Genomic DNA, 24,196 nt, shown 5'->3' with positions numbered 1-24,196 from the left:
CTTAAAGGAAGGCTATTTACTGAGGGTGTAGGCTGTGGTGGGAATAGCTTAGGCTTCAAGTCAAGGAGACCTGAGCTCAGATTCCATCTCTGCCATTTATTATCTGTGTAACCTCGTACAGATTCTTCTCCGAGCCTTTGGACTCTTTCCTTAATATCCTGCTCCCTAGGTCAGTGGGCTGTCAAGAAGCTTCTACCTTTCAGGAACTAGGGACCCAGAATCCACTCCAGGCTTCCTGTATCTTCCTGGAGGAGCAGAGCAGGGGAAGAAAGAGACCTTGAGCTCCTCCTGATGTCAAGCCTTGCCTCTGCATCCAGGGTGGAAAGTGCTCTGGATGAAGATGGGGAAACTGGATGTCCTTCCTCTAGCTAGCCCTATGGTCATCAGCAAGTCGCTTACTCTTTCAGGGAGGCTTTAGTGCAAATTGTGTCTTGCTGAATTCTAATCCTTTGATAATAGACAATCTATGTTTGAGACATTTAGGTAAACATAACATTGTATTAATAGGATGCATCATTACTGGACCATTCTGGAAGGCTTGACAGCGCAAAGAGTAAGAACAAGGGGGAGCCAGCTTTTCTTTTCGCTAGCCACATGGGAGATTATTGTTAATGCTTCCAAAGATGACTTTATTTGATCTATATTTGTTCCATATCTATGAAGTAGAGCTAGTAATATCTGTCCGGTGGGCTTTTAAGAACTCTGATCTTATTAGTTCCCTGTCAGAAACCTTCAGTGGTTCCCTGATCCATACCAAATTATATTTTCACACTCTGGCTTTTAAGACTCTCTACAATTTGAACATGTCAATTATAATGACTAATTTATGCAGTGTTTTACAGTTTCTAGATTTATCCAAGGAATACAAGCATGGTTTAGTATTAGAAAATATATATAAATTTCATTAATAGCATTGACAGATTAAAGAAAAAAGATCTCATTAGATGCACAAAAACATTTGATAAAATTCTGTATAACTGTGATAAAAATTCTTAAAGTTAATTATAGAAGGGGATTTTCTTGATCTGATAAAAAAATCTAAAAAAATTCTACAACGGACATATTTAATGGGGAAACATTAGAAACATCTTCTTTAAAATCAGGAGTATGGTAAGAATATTCACCAGTATCCCCTCTGATCAACATTGTTTCACCATTGTAGCCAGTGCAAAATTTCTTTCAAAAAAGAAATTAGAGGCTCAAGAATTGGAAAGGAGGAAAAAACAAAACAAAACCAAATAACAAGAACAAAAAAACAAATATACAAACCCTGGCATTATATGTTTATAGATAATGTAATCGTCTATATAATATATCGATAATATAATATAATATAATACAAAGATTAGGAATAATAGGAACTTTTGGTAAGGTGGCTGTATATGATCAATTTGCAAAAATCAATTGCGTTTTAGAAAATAGAACAATCAGAAAATATAATTTAAGAAAGACACCATTGATATTATAAAATTTCAGCAAAAAATTCAAAAGTGTTTAGGAATAAATCTAAAATATGTATAAGGTCTTCATACAGAAGAGTAAAAAATTTGAGTGACATTAAAGAAGACTTAAATAAATGGAGAGATACCCCATGTCCATGGACAGGAAGAGATAATGTCAGAAAGATGTTATTTCTATCCAAATTGACCTATAGTTCAATGCAATTTCTGTCAAAGTCTTGTCAGAATTTTTCATGAAACTTGACAAGCTGATACTAAAATTTATGTGAGAGAGTAAAAAATAGAATCATGGAACTTCTGAAGAATAATAATATAATTGGGGACTTGCCCTATCTGATATCATGCCTTATTATGAAGCTATAGAAATAATGTGCTACTAGTACAGAGACAAACTGATCAATGGAATAGGTTACAGAGTCCAAAAACAGATCCCTGTGTATTTGGAACTTTGATAAGTGACTAAGGTGGCATGAGGATGAGTGAGAAAAATAAGCATTCAATAAGTGGAACTTAAGGAAAATAATTAGATCCCTACTTCTTATCATAATATGAAAGTCAGTATCTGGCAAAATTAAGGGCTTAAATATCAAAAGCAAGAATGTTAAACTTTTAGTAGAAAATAAAAATGAGTGTCCTTCTGGCCTTGGAGTAGAGAAGTATAGAGAAGGATACTACCCATAAAAGAAATTATGCTTGTGGATTTCTTACACGGAGCTTTTAATCTTGGCTGGGTACTTCGTCTCTCTGGTCACATTTTCTGATTTGAGGTTTTATTTACCCACTTAAACACATACTCCAATCATATGCCTTTCTGTATCTTTTGATTTTTGTCTTCCTGTGCTCAGGTAACTTTCTTGCACCCAGAATCCAAACAGTCCCAAATTTCAGATGTCCATGGCTTATATTTGCATGCTGTCTTAGGCTGGGTTCCCTAGAGAAGCAAAACCAGTAAAGCGTATAAATACATATGTAGAGAGATTTATATCAAGGAAATGGTTCACATGACTGTAGAGGCTGTAACATCCCAAGCCCGTGGATCAGCATAGAGGCTTCTTCTGATTCACAGAGCTGCAGGGGCCGACAAACCCAAGATTGCAGGTCAGAGAGCAGGGCTCTTGCTTACGGGCTATGAAGACTGATAAATCCCAAGATCGGCAGATAAGCTGCTAGCCCGTGTCCCCAGAACTAGAGTCCAGATGAACAGGAGGCAGCTGCAGGATCCAGAGTAGGCAAAAGCCAGAACATCCACTTATATTTGGATGCAGGCCACACAACCAATGAAACTCCCTTTCAACTGACTAGGCACTCACAGCAGATCTCATCATGGGGGTGATCACATATAAACACTGAGAATCATGGCCAAGCCAAGTCAATACACAATCTTAACCATCACAGTCCACCCCTTGTCAATCTGGTACCTGTACACATTTCCCCAAACCATACATAATCTCTGAATAAAGATAATTACAAAGTCATGTTTGTGCCTATCATGATACAACTAAGACATGTACAACCAGAAATGCACTAGCCCCGTTTACATCTTATATTTTGTAAGTGAAGAAAACAAAAATATTTGATGCATGCATACAAAGCAGAAATACTCATAACAATTACAGCCCTCGTTTCTGCAACTGGTCATGTGGATGTGACTGGTATTTAGAACTACCTTCTTCCACCGCCCATTCCGTATGCCATTTGCCCTCAGCAAGCACCTTAGCTGATCATGGTTCTTTACCTGATGGGGTGACCCAAACCTTTCCTGAAGGGCCTGGGCCATTAATAGTCGTGTCGATTGGGTTACTGTAGTTTTCCGTTGACTTTAATCACAGGGCATGGTAGTACTAACAGATGCCCTAAGAGATCTCCTGCAGTTCAGATGTACCATTCTTTACCCCCATTATGTAATATCAATCTGATTTCCTCTTGGTAATCAGAATCAATCATACCAGCCAGTATGGTAACTCCCTTCTTTGTCTGTTGATCCAGAGGCATAAGGAGCCCAAAGTGGCCAGGTGGCATTCTTAGCTTCCAGTTCAGTGGAATCAGCGATATGTCTCCAGGTGGGAGCATTCCTCCCTTTGGAACTAAGATGTCTAGACCTGTAGAACATAAGGTTGCAGGGACAGGAAACAAAAATCTTGTAAGTGGGTCACTAGGGGTAATAGTGAGTGGTGCCACTCCTGTTTCCACCCCTTGATTCCTGGACCCATGAATCCTGGCTATGGGAGAAAGAGCACCATATATTGTATGCTGGTTTAGAGCATATACAGCCTCTTGGAGAAGATTTCCCCAACCCTGCAGGGTATTGCCACCTAGCTGGTGCTGTAATTTTGTCTTTAGGAGGCCATTCCATTGTTCTGTCAAGCCAGCGGCTTCAGGATGCTGGGGAACATAGTAAGACCAGTGAATCCCATGAGCATGGACCCACTGCTGCACTTTATTTGCTGTGAAGTGAGCCTTTTGATCTAAGGCAATGCTGTGTGGGATACCATGATGGTGGATAAGGCATTCTGTAAGTTTTGGCAGAAGCATTGCGTGCAAGGAAGGCAAATCCATATCCACAGTAAGTGTCTATTCCAGTAAGGACAAAACGCTGTCCTTTCCATGATGGAAGTGGTCCAATGTAATCAACTTTTCACCAGGTTGCTGGCTGATCACCTTGAGAGATGGTGCCATATCAGGGACTCAGTGTTGGTCTCTGCTGCTGGCAGATTGGGCACTCAGCAGTGGCCATAGCCAGGTCATCCTTTGTGAGTGGAAGTCCAAGTTGCTGGGCCCATGCATAACTTTCATCCCTGCCACCCATGGCCACTTTGTTCATGAGCTCATTGAACAATGACAGGAGTAAATGGGGAAAGAACATGTCATCCTATCCACTTGATTGTTAAAATCATCTTCTGGTGAGGTCACCCTTTGGTGAGCATTCATGTGAGACACAAATATCTTCACTTCTTTGGCCCATTTGGAGAGGTCTATCCACATTCCTCTTCCCCATAAATCCTTGTCTCTGATTTTCCAATTGTGTTCCTTCCAAGTCCCTGATGATCCAGCCAAAGCATTGGCCACCGCTCATGAATCAGTATACAATCACACATCTGGCCATTTCTCCTTCCAAGCAAAGTGAAAACCAGGTGCACTGCTTGAAGTTCTGCCCATTGGGAGGATTTCCTTTCACTACTGTCCTTCAGGGAGGTCCCAGAAAGGAGCTATAGCGCTGCTGCTGTCCACTTTAGAGTGTACCTGCATATCACGCAGAAACATCTGTAAACCAGGCATGAGTTTTCTCTTTTTCAGTCAACCCCATGAGGCCATAGGTGCAGACTGGGAAATAGAAGGTAATGTGACAGGAGTGGAGACCATGGGCATTTGGGCCACTTCATCATGCAACTTACTTGTGCCTTCACATCCTGAAGGAGTGCTGCTGTGCATGTTTAACTTTATGACTCTGTGGGTCAGACAACACCCAGTTCGTGATGGGCAGCTCAGGCCGCATAGTGACTTGGTGTGCCACAGTTGAGTGTTCGGTTTCTACTAAGACCCAGTAACAAAGTCAAAAGCTCTTTCTTAAGAGTAGTTATCTGCAGAGGATGGCAGGGCTTTTTTTTCCAAAATCCCAAGGGCTTGCGCTGTGATTCACCAATAAGGCCTTGCCAAAGACTCCAAACAGCATCTCTATCTGCCACTGCCACTTCAAGGGACCAGCTGAGTCATATGGCCCAAGTGGCAGAGCAGCTTGCACAGCAGTCTGAACCTGTTGGAGAGCCTTCCCTTATTCTGGGCCTCACTCAAAACTAGCAGCTTTTCAAGTCACTTGATAAATAGGCTGGAGTAGCACACCCAAATGAGGAATTTGTTGCCTCCAAAATCCAGAGAGGCCCACTAGGCATTGTGCCTCCTTTTTAGTTGTGGGAGGAGCCAGATGCAATAACTTATCCTTCACTTTAGAAGCAATATCTCAACATGCTCCATACCACTGGACCCCTGGAGATTTCACTGAGGTGGAAGGTGCCTGAATTTTTGTGGGATTAATTTCCCACTATCTAGCACACAAATATATTACCAATAAGTCCAGATTCATTGACACTTCTTCCTTACTAGGTCCAATAAGCATAATGTCATCAATGTAATGGACCAGCGTGACATCTTGTGGAAGGGAAAGTTGATCAAGTTTCCTGCGGACTAAATTATGACGTAGGGCTGGAGAGTTGATGTAGCTCTGAGGTAGGCAAGTGAAGGTGTATTGCTGGCCTTGCCAGCTGAAGGCAAACTGCTTCTGATGGTTCTTTGAAACAGGTATGTAGAAAAAGGCATTAGCCAGATCAATAGCTCTATACCAGGTACCAAGAGCTGTATTAATTTGCTAAAGCAGTGAAACTACATCTAGAACAGCAGCTGCAGTTGGAGTCACCACCTGGTTAAGTTCAATAATCTACTGTCATTCTCCAAGACCTATCTGTTTTTGCACAGGCCTAATAGTTTTTTAATAGTCGAGTTGAATGGGGATGTGGTGGGAATCACCACCCCCGCATTCTTCAAGTCCTTGATGGTGGCAATAATCTCTGCAATCCCTCCAGGAATATGGTTTTGCTTTTGGTTTACTATTTTCCTAGGTGGAGGCAGTTCTAATGGCTTCCACTTGGTTTTTCCTACCATAATAGTCCTTACTGCATTTGTCAGGGATCCAGTGTGGGGTTCTGCTAGTTGCTGGGTACATCTATTCCAATTATGCATTCAGGAACTGGGGCAATCACTACAGGATGGGTTCAGGGACCCACTGGACCTACTGTGAGATGGATATGAACCAAGACCACATTAATAACCTGACCTCCATATGCCCCCACTGGACCACAGTGATGTTTTGGGTCTCCTGTAATTAGTGTCAGTTTAGAGCCAGTATCCAGTAATCTCCCAAAAGTCTGACAATTTCCTTTTCCCCAGTGAACAGTCACCCTCGTAAAAGGCTGTAGATCCTTTTGGGGAAGGCTGGGAGAGAAATTAACAGTATAAATTTTTGGCAGTGTACTGGAATCCTCCCTCAAAGGGACCTGGCCTCCCCTTCTTTCAAGGGGTTGTGGGTGTTTAAACTCACTCATCTGGGTATTGATTAAGGGACCATGACTCTCTATTCTGGTGATTCAAGTTAGACTGCTGTTCACCTGACCTAGAATTCATCTGTTTGTACAGATCAAGTGAATAGATTTCCTATCTATTTCACTCCTGGGGACACCATGACTAAGTAGCCAATGCCATAAGTCCATATGAGTTAGACTATTCTGATTACTGCGTTGACTCCACTGTCCATTACAGTAACCACGCCCACCTTGTCTTTGGTAATTGAGTACCACCACTTGGCCCCTACTACCACGGGGTCCAATCAGCCCTATCATAGTTGGTGTCTTAATTCAGTTAGGGCAGTTCCCACTGTCAAATCTGATTTACATAAAATAGCAGTCACAGCAGTCTTCAAGGATGCTGGAGCTCTCTTCACCAATTTGTTCTTCACAGTTGTGGTAAAAGGTGTGTCCTCTGGGCATTCCGTGTGTGGGTCTGTGGGTCTAACTTGATAAATCCACTCTAGCATGCCAGTTTCCCTAAGCCTTTGGATACTTTATTCTACGGTATACTAAGGTAGGTCTGGTACTTCAGCTTGATTTAGGGTAGGCCGCCGTGTAATCCATGCCTCAGTAACCCAGCCAAATAAACTATTAGATCCTTTCCTAACTTCTTGAGCTGAAACATTGAATGAAGAATCTGTACTTAGTGGACCCATGTCAATAAACTCAGACTGATCCATCTTTATGTTCCTTGCACCATTATCCCACACCCTTAAGAACCATTTCCACACATATTCCCCAGGTTTCTGTTTGTACATATTAGAAAAGTAAAGCACTTCTTTTGGTGTGTAGTGTACCTCCTCCTGGGTCATACTTTGTATTTCACCTTTTGGGGCTCACTGGGACTGGAGTCTACTTATAAGTCTTGAAGCCAGAATCAGTAGCGTGGAATTGTTTTGAGAACATTTAGCATTGTCTTGTAAAGCATCTGGTTCAGGCTATGCCTCAGGCAATGACTCAGGCAAGGGCTCTTTAGAGGCAGCTGGGCTAGAGCTGATATCATTAGATGGGAGTGGAGGGGCTAATGGTTTTTTTGGGCAGGGTGATTTAGCAGACAAACATGAAGTAATCTCTTCAGATAGGAGTAGTTCTGTTGGCAGGAGTGATTCAACAGAATTTACTTCCGAGCCTAGTGTCTTCAGCTTCCCGATTATCTGCCCATATGTCCTCATCCCAAGTTTCAGGATCCCATTTCTTCCCAGTCAGTGCCCTCACTTTAACTTCAGATACCTCTTCAGGTTGACAATTCAGCTGGTGTTGTAATTTAGCCACTCTTACAATAAGACACTGGGTTTGGTTTTTGGCAATATCAGCTCTGTTATTATAAGAAATAATGCTTTCTTTCAAAGCACAAGTGGGAACTTTGAGATTGTTTGTGCAGCATTTCAGCTTTGACTCTGAAGCCCTGAGTGCATCTCTTTCTTTCACCAGTTTGTCTAGCGAAAGTAGGACCAACCAACCAGGTTCCTTATACTTCTCATTCTGACAAATCTGTAGAAAGATATCACATATGTGTTCACCCAGAGCCTTACCTTTCACTAATACCTGATCTATTGGTGGTGATATTTTGCATATTTGTATCACCACCTCACGCCATGGATTAGCAGTGCCCTCTTTACTGCTGGAAGCACAGTCATCGGAATCTTTAAGATGAACCAGAGTTGAGAACCAATTTAGAAAACTCATCCTTACAGTTTTCTTTCTGTAGAACCACTCTTGGTACCAAATGTCTTAGGCTAGGTTCCCTAGAGAAGCAAAACCAGTAAAGCATATAAATATAGCGAGATTTATATCAAGGAAATAGTTCATGTGACTGCAGAGGCTGGAACACTCCAAGTCTGTGGATCAGGATAGAAGCTTTTCCTGATTTATGTAGCCACAGGGACTGGCATACCCACGATTGGCAGGTCAGAGAGCAGGACTCTTGCTAACAGGGTGTGAAGATTGACGAATCCCAAGATTGGCAGATAAGCTGCTAGCTCAAGTCCCAAGAACCAGAGGTAAGACGAACAGAAGGCAGCTGCAGGATCCAGAGCGGGCAAAAGCCAGAATGTCCACTTATATTCAGATGTAGGCCAAATGCCCAAGGAAACTCCCTTTCAACTGATTGGCTACTCACAGCAGATCCCATCATGGGGGGTGATCACATATAAACACTGAGAATCATGGCCCAGCCAAGTTGACACACTATCTTAACCATCACACGTGCTGACCTGAAGGTAGGGCAGGAAGCCAAAGGAGGTGTCTGCATGGTCAGACAAGCTATGGGTCTGGCGTGTTGGTTGTATTTTAATATTCCAATAGTTATGAATCCCAGAGTGAGATCTGTAGACTCTCTGGAACATTCTCTTAACCACAGAAGCCCCCTTTTCTAGCCAGTTTGCAAGGCTAGATGGTAGCATGGCTAGAAGAGGCCACTAGGGAAAACCAAAGGAGACTCCTTCAGTGTCTTAGAGTTTCAATGAACTGTACGTCCCTAAATATACCGTATTTTTACACAAATAATGCGCACCTTCTACATTTGTGTGCCAGCTGTGCCCTCCCCCACAAGGTATTTTCATAAGCACTGCTATGCCAGTTTTTTTTCTTGTTGCTGTAAAAAAATTACTGTAGCACACTTACCAAAATACCTCATGGCGGGGAGGGCACGGTTGGCAAACAAACGTAGAAGGCACACGTTATTTGTGTAAAAATACAGTATACAAGTGGAACAACAACAAACCACCTAACCCAGTTGCTGTTGAGTTGATTCCAATTCATGGTGACTATGCATTTCAGAGTAGAATTGCACTTACTAGGGTTTTCAATGGCTGCGATGTTTTGCCTGGACTTTCTTCCAGGGTACCTCTGGGTGGATTTGAACTGCCAGCCTTTCAGTTTGTAGCCTAGTGCTTAACTGTACCACTCAGGGACTCTTACACAAATGGAGAAGTTTCTATTTTCCTACCAACAGAGCAAAACTTAGCCTGGCCTAAACAGAGGTAACTCAAATGCCCCAGTTTGGAGCTGTATAGTTTTGCCAGTTTGGGGAGAAAGTTCTTTCCTATGTCTCTTTGTTTATCCTTTTGATTCCTCCCTCCACCCCCAACAAAGTTGAGACATGTTGCTCTGGAGTAATTGGGCAGCTAGCAGGAATCCGATAGGGATTTAAGTGTTTTGGCTCTTAATTTCAGTACAGAGGACTTTGAGATTATGGACAACTCTTGCTAGTCAACCACCTGCTCACTTAGCCCACACAGATAGCCTTCTACCAAAACAATTATAATCCGTTGCCTTTCTAAGGATTATAGTTTTCCAAGAGCTTTTACTCTTGTGCCACTGTTCTCCATACCATAGCCAACGTGATCTTTCTAAAGCACAAAGTTGTTTACCTGTTTCCTGCCCTACTTCTCTGCTTAAAGCCCTTTGATGGTTTCTCACTGTTTAAGAATGAAATCCAAACTCCTTTGTGCTGCCTATAAGACTGCCCCCTCTTCTAGCCCTTTCTCTCGATACTCTCCTCTATAGTTTTACTGAACATTCAGCATTTTGAACACATTTTTCTCCTCCAGGTCTTTGTACATCCTGTTTCTTCTGCCTGGAATACTCCCCACCTTCTTTTTTACCTGGCTAATTTCTGTTCTTCCTTCAGGTCTCAGCTTCCAGGAAATTTTCTCTCAACTTGCCAGCATTGTGATAGTTGCCCATCCTCTGTACTTCTGTAGCTCCTATCAAATTATGATACTTAAGACAGCGATGTTGATATGTTTGCTTGGCTTTCTCTTCCCCTGAACTCTAAGCTTTGTGAGGACAGGAACTGTGTCTTGTTTACTGTTGTGTCTCCCTCAAATTTAAATACACTGCCTGGCACATCTCAGGCTCCATTAAATGTTTGTTAGAGGAACAAACATCCCTGGGAAGTGAGTGATATAGGGCTTAGTCCCCTTTCTCTCTGTTTTAGGAATAGAGGAAAGGACTTCGTACAAAGTCACATAAGTACTTGATGGAAGAGGCTGATCTAGAACCTGGCCTCCTCCAAAAACCAAAAAAACCCATTGCCTTTGAGTCAATTTCAACTCATAGCCTCCTTCAGAGAAATGTAATTTTCATTGGAAGATCCTGCGGAAATGCCTGACCCAATGAGTTTCCGTTCTTGGTGAGTCTATGGTGAGAACAGGCTGGCAGAGATGCTCTGGGGGGTGGGTAAACACATGGACTTGTGGCAGTTGGATGAATGGGTTTACCAACCTGTGATTCTCTCTTTCCCTCCATTCCCTTCCTGTTCACAGCATCAAGCCAAGCCCCCAGCCCCTGGTACAGGCTGGGGATGATGAGAAGAGCCAGAGGACCATCACTGTCAACCCTGCCCACATGGGGAAGGCGTTCAAGGTTATGAATGAACTGCGGAGGTACTTTTCCTATCTTGCCTGCGCTCTTTCCAGGGGAACTTGCGGGGTGAACATCATCAGGGACTGAGAACGGAAGTCAGAACATCACCACCTAGCGAGTTCTGACTCTTCCCCACCCACTCTTAGACAGTCACTTGGCTGACTGAGACAGAATGGTTTTGCCGGAAATCTTTTTCCCTACTTCTCTCTCTTTTTGTATTTATTTAACACCTATCGTTTTAGTGCTTAATCACAGGGGGAAAATCCTTTATGGTTACAGCAGGTCTGTTCATAAACTTGATTCCCATTGAACCAGCTGCTTGAAGACCAATAATAGAATGATTCCAACACCTACACTCAACTGCAGATTACAGATTGTGAATGCCACATATTTTCGTTTGGCCTCCCTCTCTCATTCTTGGTCTGCACTTAGCTTGTTAAGACAGCCACATGAATGAAGAATACCTAGCTGCTTAAAGGCAATTTAACTCTAGAGAAAGAAATTAATTATAAATGTACTCATCCGCTCTGATCTAAATGGTGAGGGGTGTGCAGGTCATTTGTAAGGCCAGTCTGCGTGTTTGATGAGCTTGTTGCAAGATGGATTTCAGGACCTGTACCTGTGTTCTTTTCACAAAGCCTGAACACAGAATCTCTTCCTTACCAGAGAGCTCAGAAACTTCCTTTGTCTATGCCATTATTTACTACTTGCTTTATCCTACTGTGAGCTGTGATTGTGTATCTCTTCCCTTCTTTAGTTTGTGAGTGAGCTCCCTGAAGGCAGGGGTTCTTCTGAGTCACTTCTATCTCTAGCACCTGGCACTTCATAGGAGCTTCATTCACTCACTAAAGAGGCACTGGCTAGGCCCTGGGATGGGAGTACAAAGTAAAAAAATGTAAATAGTTCGATGAAAATGATCTTTCTACAGTGTGAATAGGTGTAATGAATGAGGAATGCACCAGGTGTCTGACAAGAGGTAGGTGAACCATAAATCTTTGTTTCTTAAGGCATGCTCCCTAAAGAGAGTGGTATTTGAGCTGAATTTTGAAGGACAAGAAAGTGTTAAAGAGATGAAGAGTGGTAGGGTGATGGGGAGGCATGCCAGGCAGAGAAAATGCTGTGAGCAAAGGCACAGATAGCTGAAGAAGTGTTTGTTGAATAAAGGTTGAACTACTTTTGAACAAATATTCATTTCCTCATTTCTTCTTTCTGCAAGGCCCAGTCTTTGGCATTAAAAACGAAGTTAAATTAAATTTGTATTATGCCCCATTAACCCACTAACCACTGCCTTCGAGTCAATTCCAACTCATAGCGACCCTATAGAACAGAGTAGAACTGCCCCATAGAGTTTCCAAGGAGCACCTGGTGGATTTGAACTGCCAACCTCTTGGTTAGCAGCTGTAGCACTCAGTTTTTATTAGGCCTCATGGCAGACTTCTTGGAAGCTCCCCCAACAGGTGTCTTAGGCTGTGGGTAGTGCTGATGTTCATGCCTATGGGCATGCTTCTCTTGTCACTAAAGAATTTATTCATGTCGTGTTTCCTAGACACTATTGAGGCTCCCCATCTAGTTCACTTGATTGTGGCTTGTGTCGTTTGATGGATTTAAGACTCCAGGTCTTTCTCCCAGGCCTTTTTATTTTGCCTAGTATAGTCAACTTTGGAGCCTCGGTGGCACAGTGGTTAAGAGTTCAGCTGCTAACCAAAAGGTCGGCAGTTTGAATCTATCAGCTGCTCCTTGAAAACCCTATGAGGCAGTTCTACTCTGTCCTGTAGTGTTGCTGTGAGTTGGAATTGACTCAGTGGCAATGGGTTTGATTTGGTTTAGGGACCAGTGAGAGGGAGAACTCAGGGAATGGATATGCACACGGAATTCCTCTCACCCTCACTTTCCATTACTTCAATTCCTTTTTTTTTTAAAGTAACATACAAAAAAAAATCATCCTACAAAGTCCTTGTTGCTTTTCTTGCAAGTTACATCTGTTCCCAAGAGCACTGACTTGGATTTAACCACCTCCAACAGTCCTACTTCTCTTTTGCATAAATCAGTATTTGCCAAAGTCTGTTTCCCTCAAGATCCTCTGTGGGAAAAAAGGGCTCCGTGCCTAAATGAGTTTAAAAAATGCTATAAAACCCAGAAAAATGCTATATACATATTAAAAAACAAAAACAAACAAAAAACCATTGTTCCGACTCATAGCAACCGTATAGGACAGGGTAGAATTGTCCCGTATGGTTTCCAAGGCTATAAATCTTTACGGAAGCAGACTGCCACATCTTTCTCCTGCAGAGAGGCTGGTAGATTCGAACTCCTAACCGTTTGGTTAGCAGCCAAGAGCTTAACCATGTAGGCATATTACAAGTTCTGACAAGTCATGTAATAAATAAGCTTGTTTAACTGAGGGTTTCCTGCACTTACTTGACTGTAGGCAACCAGTTGCCATTGAATCAATTCTGACTCATAGTGTCTCCAAGTGTGTCAGAGTAGAACTGTGCTCCAAAGGGTTTCAGTGGCTGATTTTTAGGAACTAGATTGCCAGGCCTTTCTTCTGAGATTCCTCAGTGTGGATTTGAACCTCCAATCTTTCAGATAAAGATAACCGTTTGCACCACTCAGCAGCTCCTATTTGACTGTTGTTGTTACGTTGTTAGGTGCCGTTGAGTCGATTCCGACTCTTAGCAACTCTATGCACAACAGATTGAAACACTGCCCGGTCCTGAGCCATCCTTACAATCGTTGTTATGCTTGAGCTCATTGTTGCAACCACTGTGTCAGTCCACCTTGTTGAGGGTCTTCCTCTTTTCCGCTGACCTTGTACTCTGCCAAGCATCATGTCCTTCTCCAGGGACTGATCCCTCCTGACAACATGTCCAAAGTATGGAAGACACAGTCTCGCCATCCTTGCTTCTAAGGAGCATTCTGGTTGTACTTCTAAGACAGATTTGTTTGTTCTTTTGGTAGTCCATGGTATATTCAATATTCTTCACCAACACCACAATTCAAAGGCATCAATTCTTCTTTGGTCTTCCTTATTCATTGTCCAGCTTTCACATGCATATGATGGGATTGAAAATACCGTGGCTTGAGTCAGGTGCACCTTAGTCTTCAAGGTGCCATCTTTGCTCTTCAACACTTTAAAGAGGTCCTTTGGAGCAAATTTACCCAATGCAATGCATCTTTTGATTTCTTGACTGCTGCTTCCATGGCTGTTGATTGTGGATCCAAGTAAAATGAAATCCTGGACAACTTCAATCTTTTCTCCGTTTATCATGATGTTGCTTACTGGTCCAGTTGTGAGGATTTTTGTTTTCTTTATGTTGAGGTGCAATCCATACTGAAGACTGTGGTCTTTGATCTTCATTAGTAAGTGCTTCAAGCCCTCTTCACTTTCAGCAAGCAAGGTTGTGTCATCTGCATAATGCAGGTTGTTAATGAGTCTTCCTCCAATCCTGATGCTCCATTCTTCTTCATATAGTCCAGCTTCTCATATTATTTGCTCAGCATATGGATTGAATAGGTATGGTGAAAGAATACAACCCTGGTGGACACCTTTCCTGACTTTGATCCAATCGGTATCCCCTTGTTCTGTCCGAATGACTGCCTCTTGATCTATGTAAAGGTTCCTCTTGAGCACAGTTAAGTGTTCTGGAATTCCCATTCTTGCAATGTTATCCATAATTTGTTACGATCCACACAATTGAATGCCTTTGCACAGTCAATAAAACACAGGCAAACATCCTTCTGGTATTCTCCGCTTTCAACCAAGATCCATCTGACATCAGCAATGATATCCCTGGTTCCATGTCCTCTTCTGAAACTGGCCTGAATTTCTGGCAGCTCCCTGTCGATACACTGCTGCAGCTGTCTTTGAATGATCTTCAGCAAAATTTTGCTTGCGTGTGATATAATGATACTGTTTTATTATTTCCACATTTGGTTGGATCACCTTTCTTGGGAAAAGGCATAAATATGGATCTCTTCCAATCAGTTTGCCAGGAAGCTGTCTTCCATGTTTCTTGGCATAGACGAGTGAGCACCTCCAGCACTGCATCTGTTTGTTGAAACATCTCAATTGATATTCCATCAATTCCTGGTGCTTTGTTTTTTGCCATGCCTTCAGAGCAGCTTGGACTTCTTCCTTCAGTACCATCGGTTCCTGACTATGTGCCACCTATTTGACCACAGAACCTTTTATTTTGTTGTTTTTGTTATGTATCTGCTGAGTGGGTTGTGGAACTTGTTTTGAGCATGTGCCAGGAATAATCCTTTGCTGACATTTAAGTCAATAACCTTGTTCTTCCTCTATTTGTTTAGATTGTGATAATTATACAATCTGTATAGGTTTTGGCTGGGAAAATTTTAGTTCAGGTTTAGACATGGATGGCTAATTTTCCTTTTCTTTGTTTTTTTATTATAAAAATATATTTATTATAGAAAATTTAGAAAATATTTATAAGCAAAAAAGTCATCTGTGATTTTACTGCATAGTGGTTACCATTGTTAACACTTTGGAGAATATCCTTCTTATCTTTAAAATATATGTTTCAACTGATTTTTTCTTCTAGTGCTATATTGTACAAGTTTTTCTGTCACCAACTCCTCTACAACATTTTTTAAGTAGATGCATGATATTCTATTTTTGGTTTATTTTTTTCCAACAGTTCACTGTTGTTGGATGTCTAGGTTTTTCTAATTCCTCACGCGGATGACACCTGTAGTGGTTATCTTTGTAGCATTATACGCAGTGGTTACAAGCCATTGAAGCCAGACAGCCTGATTTCACATCAGACAGCCTTGTGACTCTGGGCAAGTTAATCTCCCTGACTTCACTTTTGTCTCCCATAAAATGAGGCTAATGATATTACCAGTATTGTCTGGTTGTTAAGAGGATTACATGAGTAAAGTGCTTAGGACAGAGACAGTACATACATGTTGTTAAATACCTGTGCGCATCCATGGCTATGATATTTCTGTAGAATTAATTCCTAGAAGTTGAATTGCTGATTTCAATAGCCGCAAATTCAACAAGCATTTATTATGTATCATCATGATAATAACACCTACTCCTTAGGTATTGTTGTGAGGCCCTGGCACACAGTGAGCATCATGTAAATGTTGGCTGTTATTATGATGATGTGCTGAACACTGTGCTAGGTTACAGGAATATGTCAGTAAATAAGAGAATGAAATTGCCGCCCTCAATGAAGCGAGCATTCTAGTGGGGTTCAAAGGATATATAAAATTCTAAGTGTTTGATAAGTACTTAAGTGGCTAGTTTCTAAAAACTGGAGTGGAATGGCGAGGCAGGGAGAGAAATGGGGCCTGAATAGATACCATTGATTTGGGTGAGTTTGATGGGAACTAGAGAGAGGCTGGGACATACTTTGTTTTGATGTGGGCCTGGATTAAAGCATTTTGCCATCCATGGATTAAGCTAATGAAATGTTACATGATATTCCAGGGACCTGGGGTTATTTTTTACATGGTTTTTACATCCCCCCACCACTCGATTTTAAGCTATTTTAGCTCAGGCGCACATGTTCTTTGCAATTTATGAATCACGGAATTCACGAGTTTCCTATTCTTTTTAATTCCAGCATAGAGAATGGGCTGTTGGCATGGTAACCACCCAGCCTTCCTCCTCCTTTTGCACTTTACTTCTCTGCTCTGGTCAGACCACAACTACTTCTTGGCAGCAGAGCCCTAATGGCTGTTTGGCTTCTGACTTACCATCCAGCCAGCAAGTGGGGAAGTGGTCCCTTCTTAGAACAGAACACCCTGACCAGTCCTGAAAAAGAGGGGGCTGGCGGGATGGAGCAATCAATGAGTATATAGAATCCACATTCTTGCCAGTCTCATCTTGATTGTTTTAACCTCTCATTTCACCAGTGCAAACAGTTCTCCACCCTCATCTTTTTTTTTGGATGGTCTGCAACTATGCCTTCATTACATCTTAGCACATTGTTTTCTGTATTTATTTATTTTTGTAACAACTTTATGGAGCTATAATTCATATACTCTACAGTTTACCCATTCAGAGTTACAATTTTAAGGCTTTTGGTGTATTCACAGAGTTGCACAACCATCATCACAACCTTTTCAGGATATTTTCATCACCCCAAAAAGAAATCTTATACCCTTTAGCAGTCACCTACCCATCCCAATATCCTCATTGCCCCCCCTCCACCCTAGGCAACCACTAATCTACTTTCTGTCTGTATAGATTTACCTATTCTGGACATTTCATATAAATGGAATCATACAATATGTGGCCTTTTGTGGCTGGCTTCTTCATTTAGCATAATGTTTTCAAGGTCAATCCATGTTGTAGTATGCATCAGTACTTCATTCCTATTTTGTTGTTGTTGTGATAAAATATAAACAAAAAAAATTTGCCATTTTAACCATTTTCAAGTGTACAATCCAGTGGCTTTAATCACACTCACAGCATTGTGTAACTATAACCACTGTTTGTTTCCAAAACTTTCTCATCCTCATCACCCCAAACAGAAACGCTGTATCCATTAAGCAACAACTCCCCATTCCGTCACTTCGTTCCCTTTGTATGAGTATACCGCCTTTTATTTATCCATTCATAAGTTAACGGACGTTTGAGTTGTTTCTACCCTTTGGCTATTATGAATAATGCTGTTGTGAACATTTATGTACAAGTTTTTGTGCAAACATATTTTTATTTCTTTTGGGTATATACCTAGAAGTGGAATTGCTGGGTCATATGATAACTCTATATTTTACCTTTTGAGGAACTGGCAAACTGTTTTCCAAAGTGGCTGAACCATTTTACATTTCCACTAGCAGTGTATGAGGGTTCTGATTTCTGAACAGTCTCGCCAACACTTGTTATTATCTATCTTTTTGATTATAGCCATCTTAATGGGTAGGAAGTGGTATCATTATGGTTTTAATTTACATTTCCCTAGTGACTAACAATGTTGAACATCGTTTCATGTGCTTATTGGCCATTCGTATATCTTCTTTAGGGAAATGTCTAGTCAAGTCCTTTGCTAATTTTTTAATTGGGTTATTTGTCCTTTTTCTTGTTGAGTTGTAATGGTTCTTTATATTTCTAGGTATGAGTTCCTTGTTAGATATATGATTTGTGAAAGTTTTCAATTCTGTGGGTAGTCTTTTCACTTTCTTGATGGTGTTCTTTGAAGTACAAAAGTTTTTAATTTTAATGATATTTAACTTATCTTTTATTTTTTTCTGTTGTTTGTGCTTTTGGTGTTAAATCTAAGAAGCTATTACCTAATACAAAGTCATGAAGACTTATCCCTATATTTCCTTGGAAAAGTTTAATAATTTTAGCACTTACATTTAGGTCTTTGATCCATTTTGAGTTAATTTTTAATATATGGTTTGAGGCCTAACTTCATTCTTTTGCATGTAAATATCCAGTTGTTCCAGCACCATCTGTTGAAAAGACTATTCTTTCCCAGCTAAATTATCTTGGTACCCTTGTTGAAAATCAATTGCCTCAGAAAAGAAGGATCTCATAGAGTCCTGGTAAATGGAATGGGAGTGCTCAGCGGCCATGCCATGCTTCAGGACTGCCTCGTCCCTCTTCTATGCAGAGTGGATGCATAGAGATGTCTCTAGTATGCAGACAGGCTTCCCATTCCCACTTTCTCACTCCCCAGGGGAAAGCACACCTTGAGTTTTTGGTGCGTTTCTCTTGTTTCTTTCCAGACTTTGAGTTTCTCTGTCCTTAAGATGTACTTCCCACCCATCAGAACTGCTCTCAGCAATTTGCTTAAGTGGCTTCTTAAACCTCATTCCCCTCCTTTGTTGTCCCTTTCCCATTCGTTCAAGAATTGTCAGCAACTCTGGGTAAGTGCGAGATATTCCACTCTGACATTTGCTCGTTCAGCACTTAGCGCTGAAAATTTGTTCAGCATTTCTGATCCATCTGTGTCAATAATTTCCTAATTGAAATACTAGTTGCCAAAATAAAACAAAAAACCCCCCATAAACCAAGTTACCCTTAAAAGCAGCGATAACTCCATTTTCTCCCTAAAATCCTCAATAGAAGTAAAAATGTTCAAGATAAGCCCATTCATATTAGGAACAAATTTTTAAAGTAAATTTTGACTGTACTAAAAAACCAGCCTGTTCTAAGATGACGTGTGCAATCCCATTTGGTTTCCATGGTATATGTCCCGAAGGTAGCTAAGACAGGTGAGAAGATTGTGGTGAGGTCTTGTGTCCATACTGTCATCATCAGCTAGGGCAGAGCCAGTACTGTTCCCAGTTGAGGTGGTTTATTCTAATAAAGTTGTATGGGGCTTGTAGTACACTGTAGGGTGAAGTTCCACCCCTGGTTTCTGCTTCTTGGTGTCCAGAGGCCTCACCTTATCCAGGAGCCCCCTCACTGTGCCTTAGTCTATGTGCTGAACTTTTTTTTTTTTTTAACCACCTTTCCCTGTTAGAGCTAACGTGTCTTTTGCCTTTTCCCATTTAAGTGTCAACCAATCATGAGGCATTGTGCTACAGTGGAAAGAGCACTATATCCTGAGTCAGGAGAACTAGATTCAAGATTCAGGTATCTGTGGCTTTGGACAAGTCACTTTACTTCACTGAGCATCACAGACCAGATGATCTCTAACCTTCTCAGGCTTTATGATTCTATTCCTCTGATAAGTGAACCAGAACAAATATTTTAATGGTTAGCCATGGCTTAATGTCCTACACCAGGGATGGAAAACATATATCTTCTCTTTGTCTGTCAACCACAGCAAACTCATTCCTTGGTTTCAGTATTCTCACACCAAACCTAGTCATGGCCTCAGACTTCTCAAACTAATATAGTGTGTTAAGTCCACTGCCGGTGGATCACAGTTGAAATCTGTTTGTCCTCTTTATCTTTCTTCCTACCTCCAGTGCTTTAATCCAAAGGAGGGTGATGATCAGGTTACCATAGAAGTCAAGACATGGGTTCTGGGGTTTCTTTATCTGCATTCAAATCATATTTTCATTGCTCTCTTTCTGTGTGACCTTAGGAAAATTATTCAACTTCTTTGGGCCTCAGTTTTCCTATCTGTAATATGGGGATAGCAATAGCCCTATCTTAAAGAGTTGTTTTTAGCTGTCATCGAGTTTGACTCTGACTCATGGCAACTTTATGTGCAACAGAACAAAAAATTGCCTTGTTCTGCATCTTTCTCACAATTCCCAGCATGTTCAAGTCTATCATTTTGGCTGTTGTGCCAATTCATCCCATTGAGGGTCTCCCATCACTGACCCTTTAGTTCTCACCGAACATGGTATCTTCCTCTAGTGATTGATGCTTCCTGTTGACATGTCCAAGGCAAGCATGTCAAACAATGTTCTAAAGAATTTTAGGAAGGGTTAAATGAAATAATATATGTAAAGAAGTGCTTAGAATAGTACCTGGCATATGTAACTCAGTAAATGCTAACTATTATATTAATGACTGGCATAAAAACATGGAAGGCTGAAGAAGGAAAAATTCTTGGGTTTACAGTGCCTTGTGGCATCCTTTCAATCTCCAGATCAGCCAAATATCCACTCAGTCTGTGAGTGTGGATTGATCTCATTTCGTTCATGCATTTATCTATTAAAAAATTTAAGGCCTTCCATGTGCTAGGCATGCAACCAGGTGTCTAGGGTAAAATAGTAAATAAGACAAGTTTCTTTCAGAGTTCACAGTGTAGTAGTGGTGAAAAACAAGTAAAAAGACAATTACAATATCCTTGGTAATTGCAATGACTGGGTTTTGCACAAGGTCTTTAGGGCACACTGTGTGCAGGGGAAGTCTTCCTGGACTCTGATAATGCTAAATCTGGGTGGGAGAAGAAATACCTGAGTCCTGCCGATCTGGCTTGACTCTTACAAGTATACTGGACGTAGTGGATCTCGTGGGGAATTGTTGCTCTCACTGACATCTCACCTTAGCGGCATACTCATGCTCCTCAGCATTCATTCAGTCGTTCCACCGACAGCCCCCAACTTTTCCCACTACTCCTAAGCCTCAGTCAGAGCTGATGGAGTTGGGAAGCAGAGAGGTGAAGACAAATGAAGGGGCCCTGAATTTGCAGCCACAGAATAGTTGAATCTCTCTGTGTGCCATTGAAAAGCATAAATATCAGATTTATCGGGGACTTGGAAAAGTTGATGAGTTCATGCCCTGCCTAACTCGAGATACAGCCTGTCCTTTGTATGGTTGAGGGTGGATATTGTTCGTGCTGTGACCCAACTTGTTCCCTCCCTGATGTCTTACAGTAAGCAGCAGTTGTGTGATGTGATGATCGTAGCAGAAGATGTCGAGATTGAAGCCCACCGTGTGGTCCTGGCAGCCTGCAGCCCCTACTTCTGTGCGATGTTCACAGGTATGGTGAGGGCAGACAGTAGCTCACAGTTATGGGGCTGCAGCCCCACTGGGAGAACATTGTGGGCGGTGGCATGAGGAAAGGGAGGGAAGAGAAGTCTAAGAAATTCACCCTAAGGAGCTTGTATGTGCCCAGATACTTTTCTTTGCACTGTGGAGGACTTGATGGAACCGTAGCTCAGCCAGGCCAGTCACATATCTAGGCCTTTGTCCACTTGGTCTCTGTGAGGTAAAAGGAGGTAGAACCTTTATAGCCCATTAGTTCTCGAACTTCAACATGCATTAGAATCATGTGAGGAGCTTGTTAAAAATGTAGATTCCTGAGGTCATCCCCAGACCTTTTGATCTCTTCATTTTGCAGGTAGGGGACACATGCTGAGAGAAAAGACAGGACTTACCATTTGTCACACAATGGATGACTGACTCTTAGCCTCTTGACTTTCTGATCCAGTGCTCTGTGAGCTGGTCTACATTTTGTACTTCCGTAGCCCTTCCTTCAAAGCAGGGGCCACGGGCCTCCTCTAGGCTTTTCAGGGGTGTGGAAGAGATTTGGGAGAAGTGATACTGGGGCTTGGGGGATAAGACATAAGCATACTTATCATTTGGCATTTAGTTTCAGTGCCTTGGCCAACTTTTCAGGGACTCCCTGTTTCCTGGCATGCCACATAGCCTTGTTCAGCTATTCTGTATGTGTTAATTCTGGGACTGAATCCCCTGAAACCCATGGGCTGAGCTTCCTGTCTGTAGTTCCTCACAACAGCTTACCTAGAACAGGACATGTAATGTTCCATAAATCACTGCTGACCGAAGGAGGCCAGACTTCTGATTGAGCTTGGAGATACCCCCAGACTGGGTTAGATGACCCTTCTACATGCTCACCAAGTACTCTGTGCTTACTCTGAGTGTGGTGACTATCACTGTGTACTCTTGTCTGTTTTCTGGTGTGCCTGCAGTGCCCATCCCCTGGCTTCTCATCTAATTGGCTGCTTCTCATATAATTAGCTACAGTTTCCTGCTCAAATGTCTCCTCTTTAGAGAGGCCTCCTCTGACCACGCTAGCCATAGTTTCAACACCCTGTCTCTTTGTATCTCATAACTTGACTTTATATATATATATTCATAATATTTATCACTATTGAAATCATCGTGGTTGGTTCCTTATGTGCTGTTTTTCTGTTTCTCCCCACTGGAATATAAACTCTGTGAGGACAGGGGCCTTGTACTTGTTACTGTATACTGAACACCTGGCACACAGTAGGTACTCAAATATTTTTTGAATGAGTGAATAAAATGCCTCCCATATTTGATTGTAGAGCTTGGGTGCTTGCGTACCATGTCTTGTCATTGTTGATTCCTTAGTGCCCGACACACAGGGCCTGGTATAAAGGAGGCGCTGAATAAGAGAAGGTTAAAGAATGGACATGGGCTTGCCGAGAATGGGTCAGTGCGGGTACATTTTAGATGAGTGGACTGTAACTCTTTTCCTAATACAGCATGCAGCCTCTGTGGGGCAAGAGTGGTTCTTCTTCGGGGAGATATGGCTCTTGTGTTTTGGGAGTTCCTCACGTGTCCCCCTTGGCTCATCATGTGAAGGAGCTGGTCTCAGCTTGGAGCTGTGCTTCTGCTGGGTGGAACAAACCACTGTTGCTGCATAGTGAGCCGTGGGCCAGGAATTTTCATAGTGTAGCCTGGAAAACAAGCTATTTTACTACCTGGAAATTTTGAGCCCCATTCTCTTTGGAGTAGTCTCAAACCCTAGTAGCAAGGTGTTTCTTTTCTGTTTTTTCTTACCCCTTCCATTTCTCTTCCTTTTAAAATAATTCATTTTGTCTGCAACAGGTCTTTAGCTATAATTTCAACATATACCTCTGCCAATCATTCTTTGTGTGTGTGTGTGGTTTGGAAAAATCAGTGTTGAGAGGAATCTGGCATTGCAATGAATTGTATGTAGTGTTGGCTTTATTTTCATTAATGAACTTGCCTCGGGACATAATGAAAGTACCTTAGCAAAAGCAAGGTGATGTTAGAAATTGGGAGAAAAGATGCTTCCCAGGGCAGGTCTTGGATTCTAATAATTGAAGGAAGGAGAGAATCAAAAGAAGAAAGCAGTCTAATGTGACGCGTATCCCAGGCTTTCCACTGAATCTGGTAACCATCCATTCTTAAATCTATCATCCATCTAAATGCTATTCACATATGTTCATTGTAGAAAAAAAAATTAAAAGATGGGGAAAGCAAAAAATTATATCTAATACAACATTTAGATAAGATTTTTCTTTATATCCTTTCAGATTTTGTGTTTATAAATATATACATACACAAAATATATTTTTTGCATAAATTACTTTATATATACAGTTTGTCTTTTTTGACTTTTTGATACACTTATTTAAAAAACTTGCTGTTCATCTTTCTGGATGTTTTTCCTCCCTGCCTCTTTGCCTTCCTATTCCCTACTCACCCTTCATCACTGCTTAAGCATCACTTCCACAGGGAGGCCTTCCTATGCCTCCCCCGGATGAGGTTAAATCCCTTTGTTCTTTGCTTTCATGGTACCTTTTGGTTCTCTTTAGCAATGCTCCTCATCTGATTACTTGTTCAATATATGATTTTCTAGATCAGTGATAAGCTTTATGAGGACATGAACTGTACTTTTTTATTCACTGTCTAGCATGATCTTCTTACTAGGTGCTCGACAAATATTTGTTGAATTGAATTTAGCAATATGTCATAAATATCTTTACATGTCAAAGAAATCACTTTACATCATAATTTTAAATGGCTTTGTAAGTTTCAATCATATGAATGTATCCTAATTCAAAAATGGTTTCCTTATTTGTTGTAAATTATAGTTCTTTCTAATATTTTGCCATTATAAATGATGC

At 41.4% G+C, this 24,196-nt stretch overlaps 1 protein-coding gene across 2 annotated transcripts in view; it reads left to right on the top strand.

The window, feature by feature from the left end:
• KLHL3 (kelch like family member 3) overlaps window positions 1-24,196 on the top strand; it is a 135,929-nt gene that overhangs the window by 13,177 nt on the left and 98,556 nt on the right. The window contains exons 2-3 of one of the 2 annotated variants that reach the window (XM_049873706.1): window positions 10,843-10,962; window positions 21,206-21,312. In XM_049873706.1, the coding sequence (XP_049729663.1) occupies window positions 10,843-10,962; window positions 21,206-21,312 (227 nt within the window). The remainder of the gene's footprint in view (window positions 1-10,842; window positions 10,963-21,205; window positions 21,313-24,196) is intronic. The other variant, XM_049873707.1, reaches the window with a different exon arrangement.

Source organism: Elephas maximus, chromosome 2 (genome assembly GCF_024166365.1).
Source record: "Elephas maximus indicus isolate mEleMax1 chromosome 2, mEleMax1 primary haplotype, whole genome shotgun sequence".
NCBI lineage: Eukaryota > Metazoa > Chordata > Mammalia > Proboscidea > Elephantidae > Elephas > Elephas maximus.
Note: the sequence above shows the minus strand (reverse complement) of the source record. Positions and strands in the feature narration are given on the sequence as shown.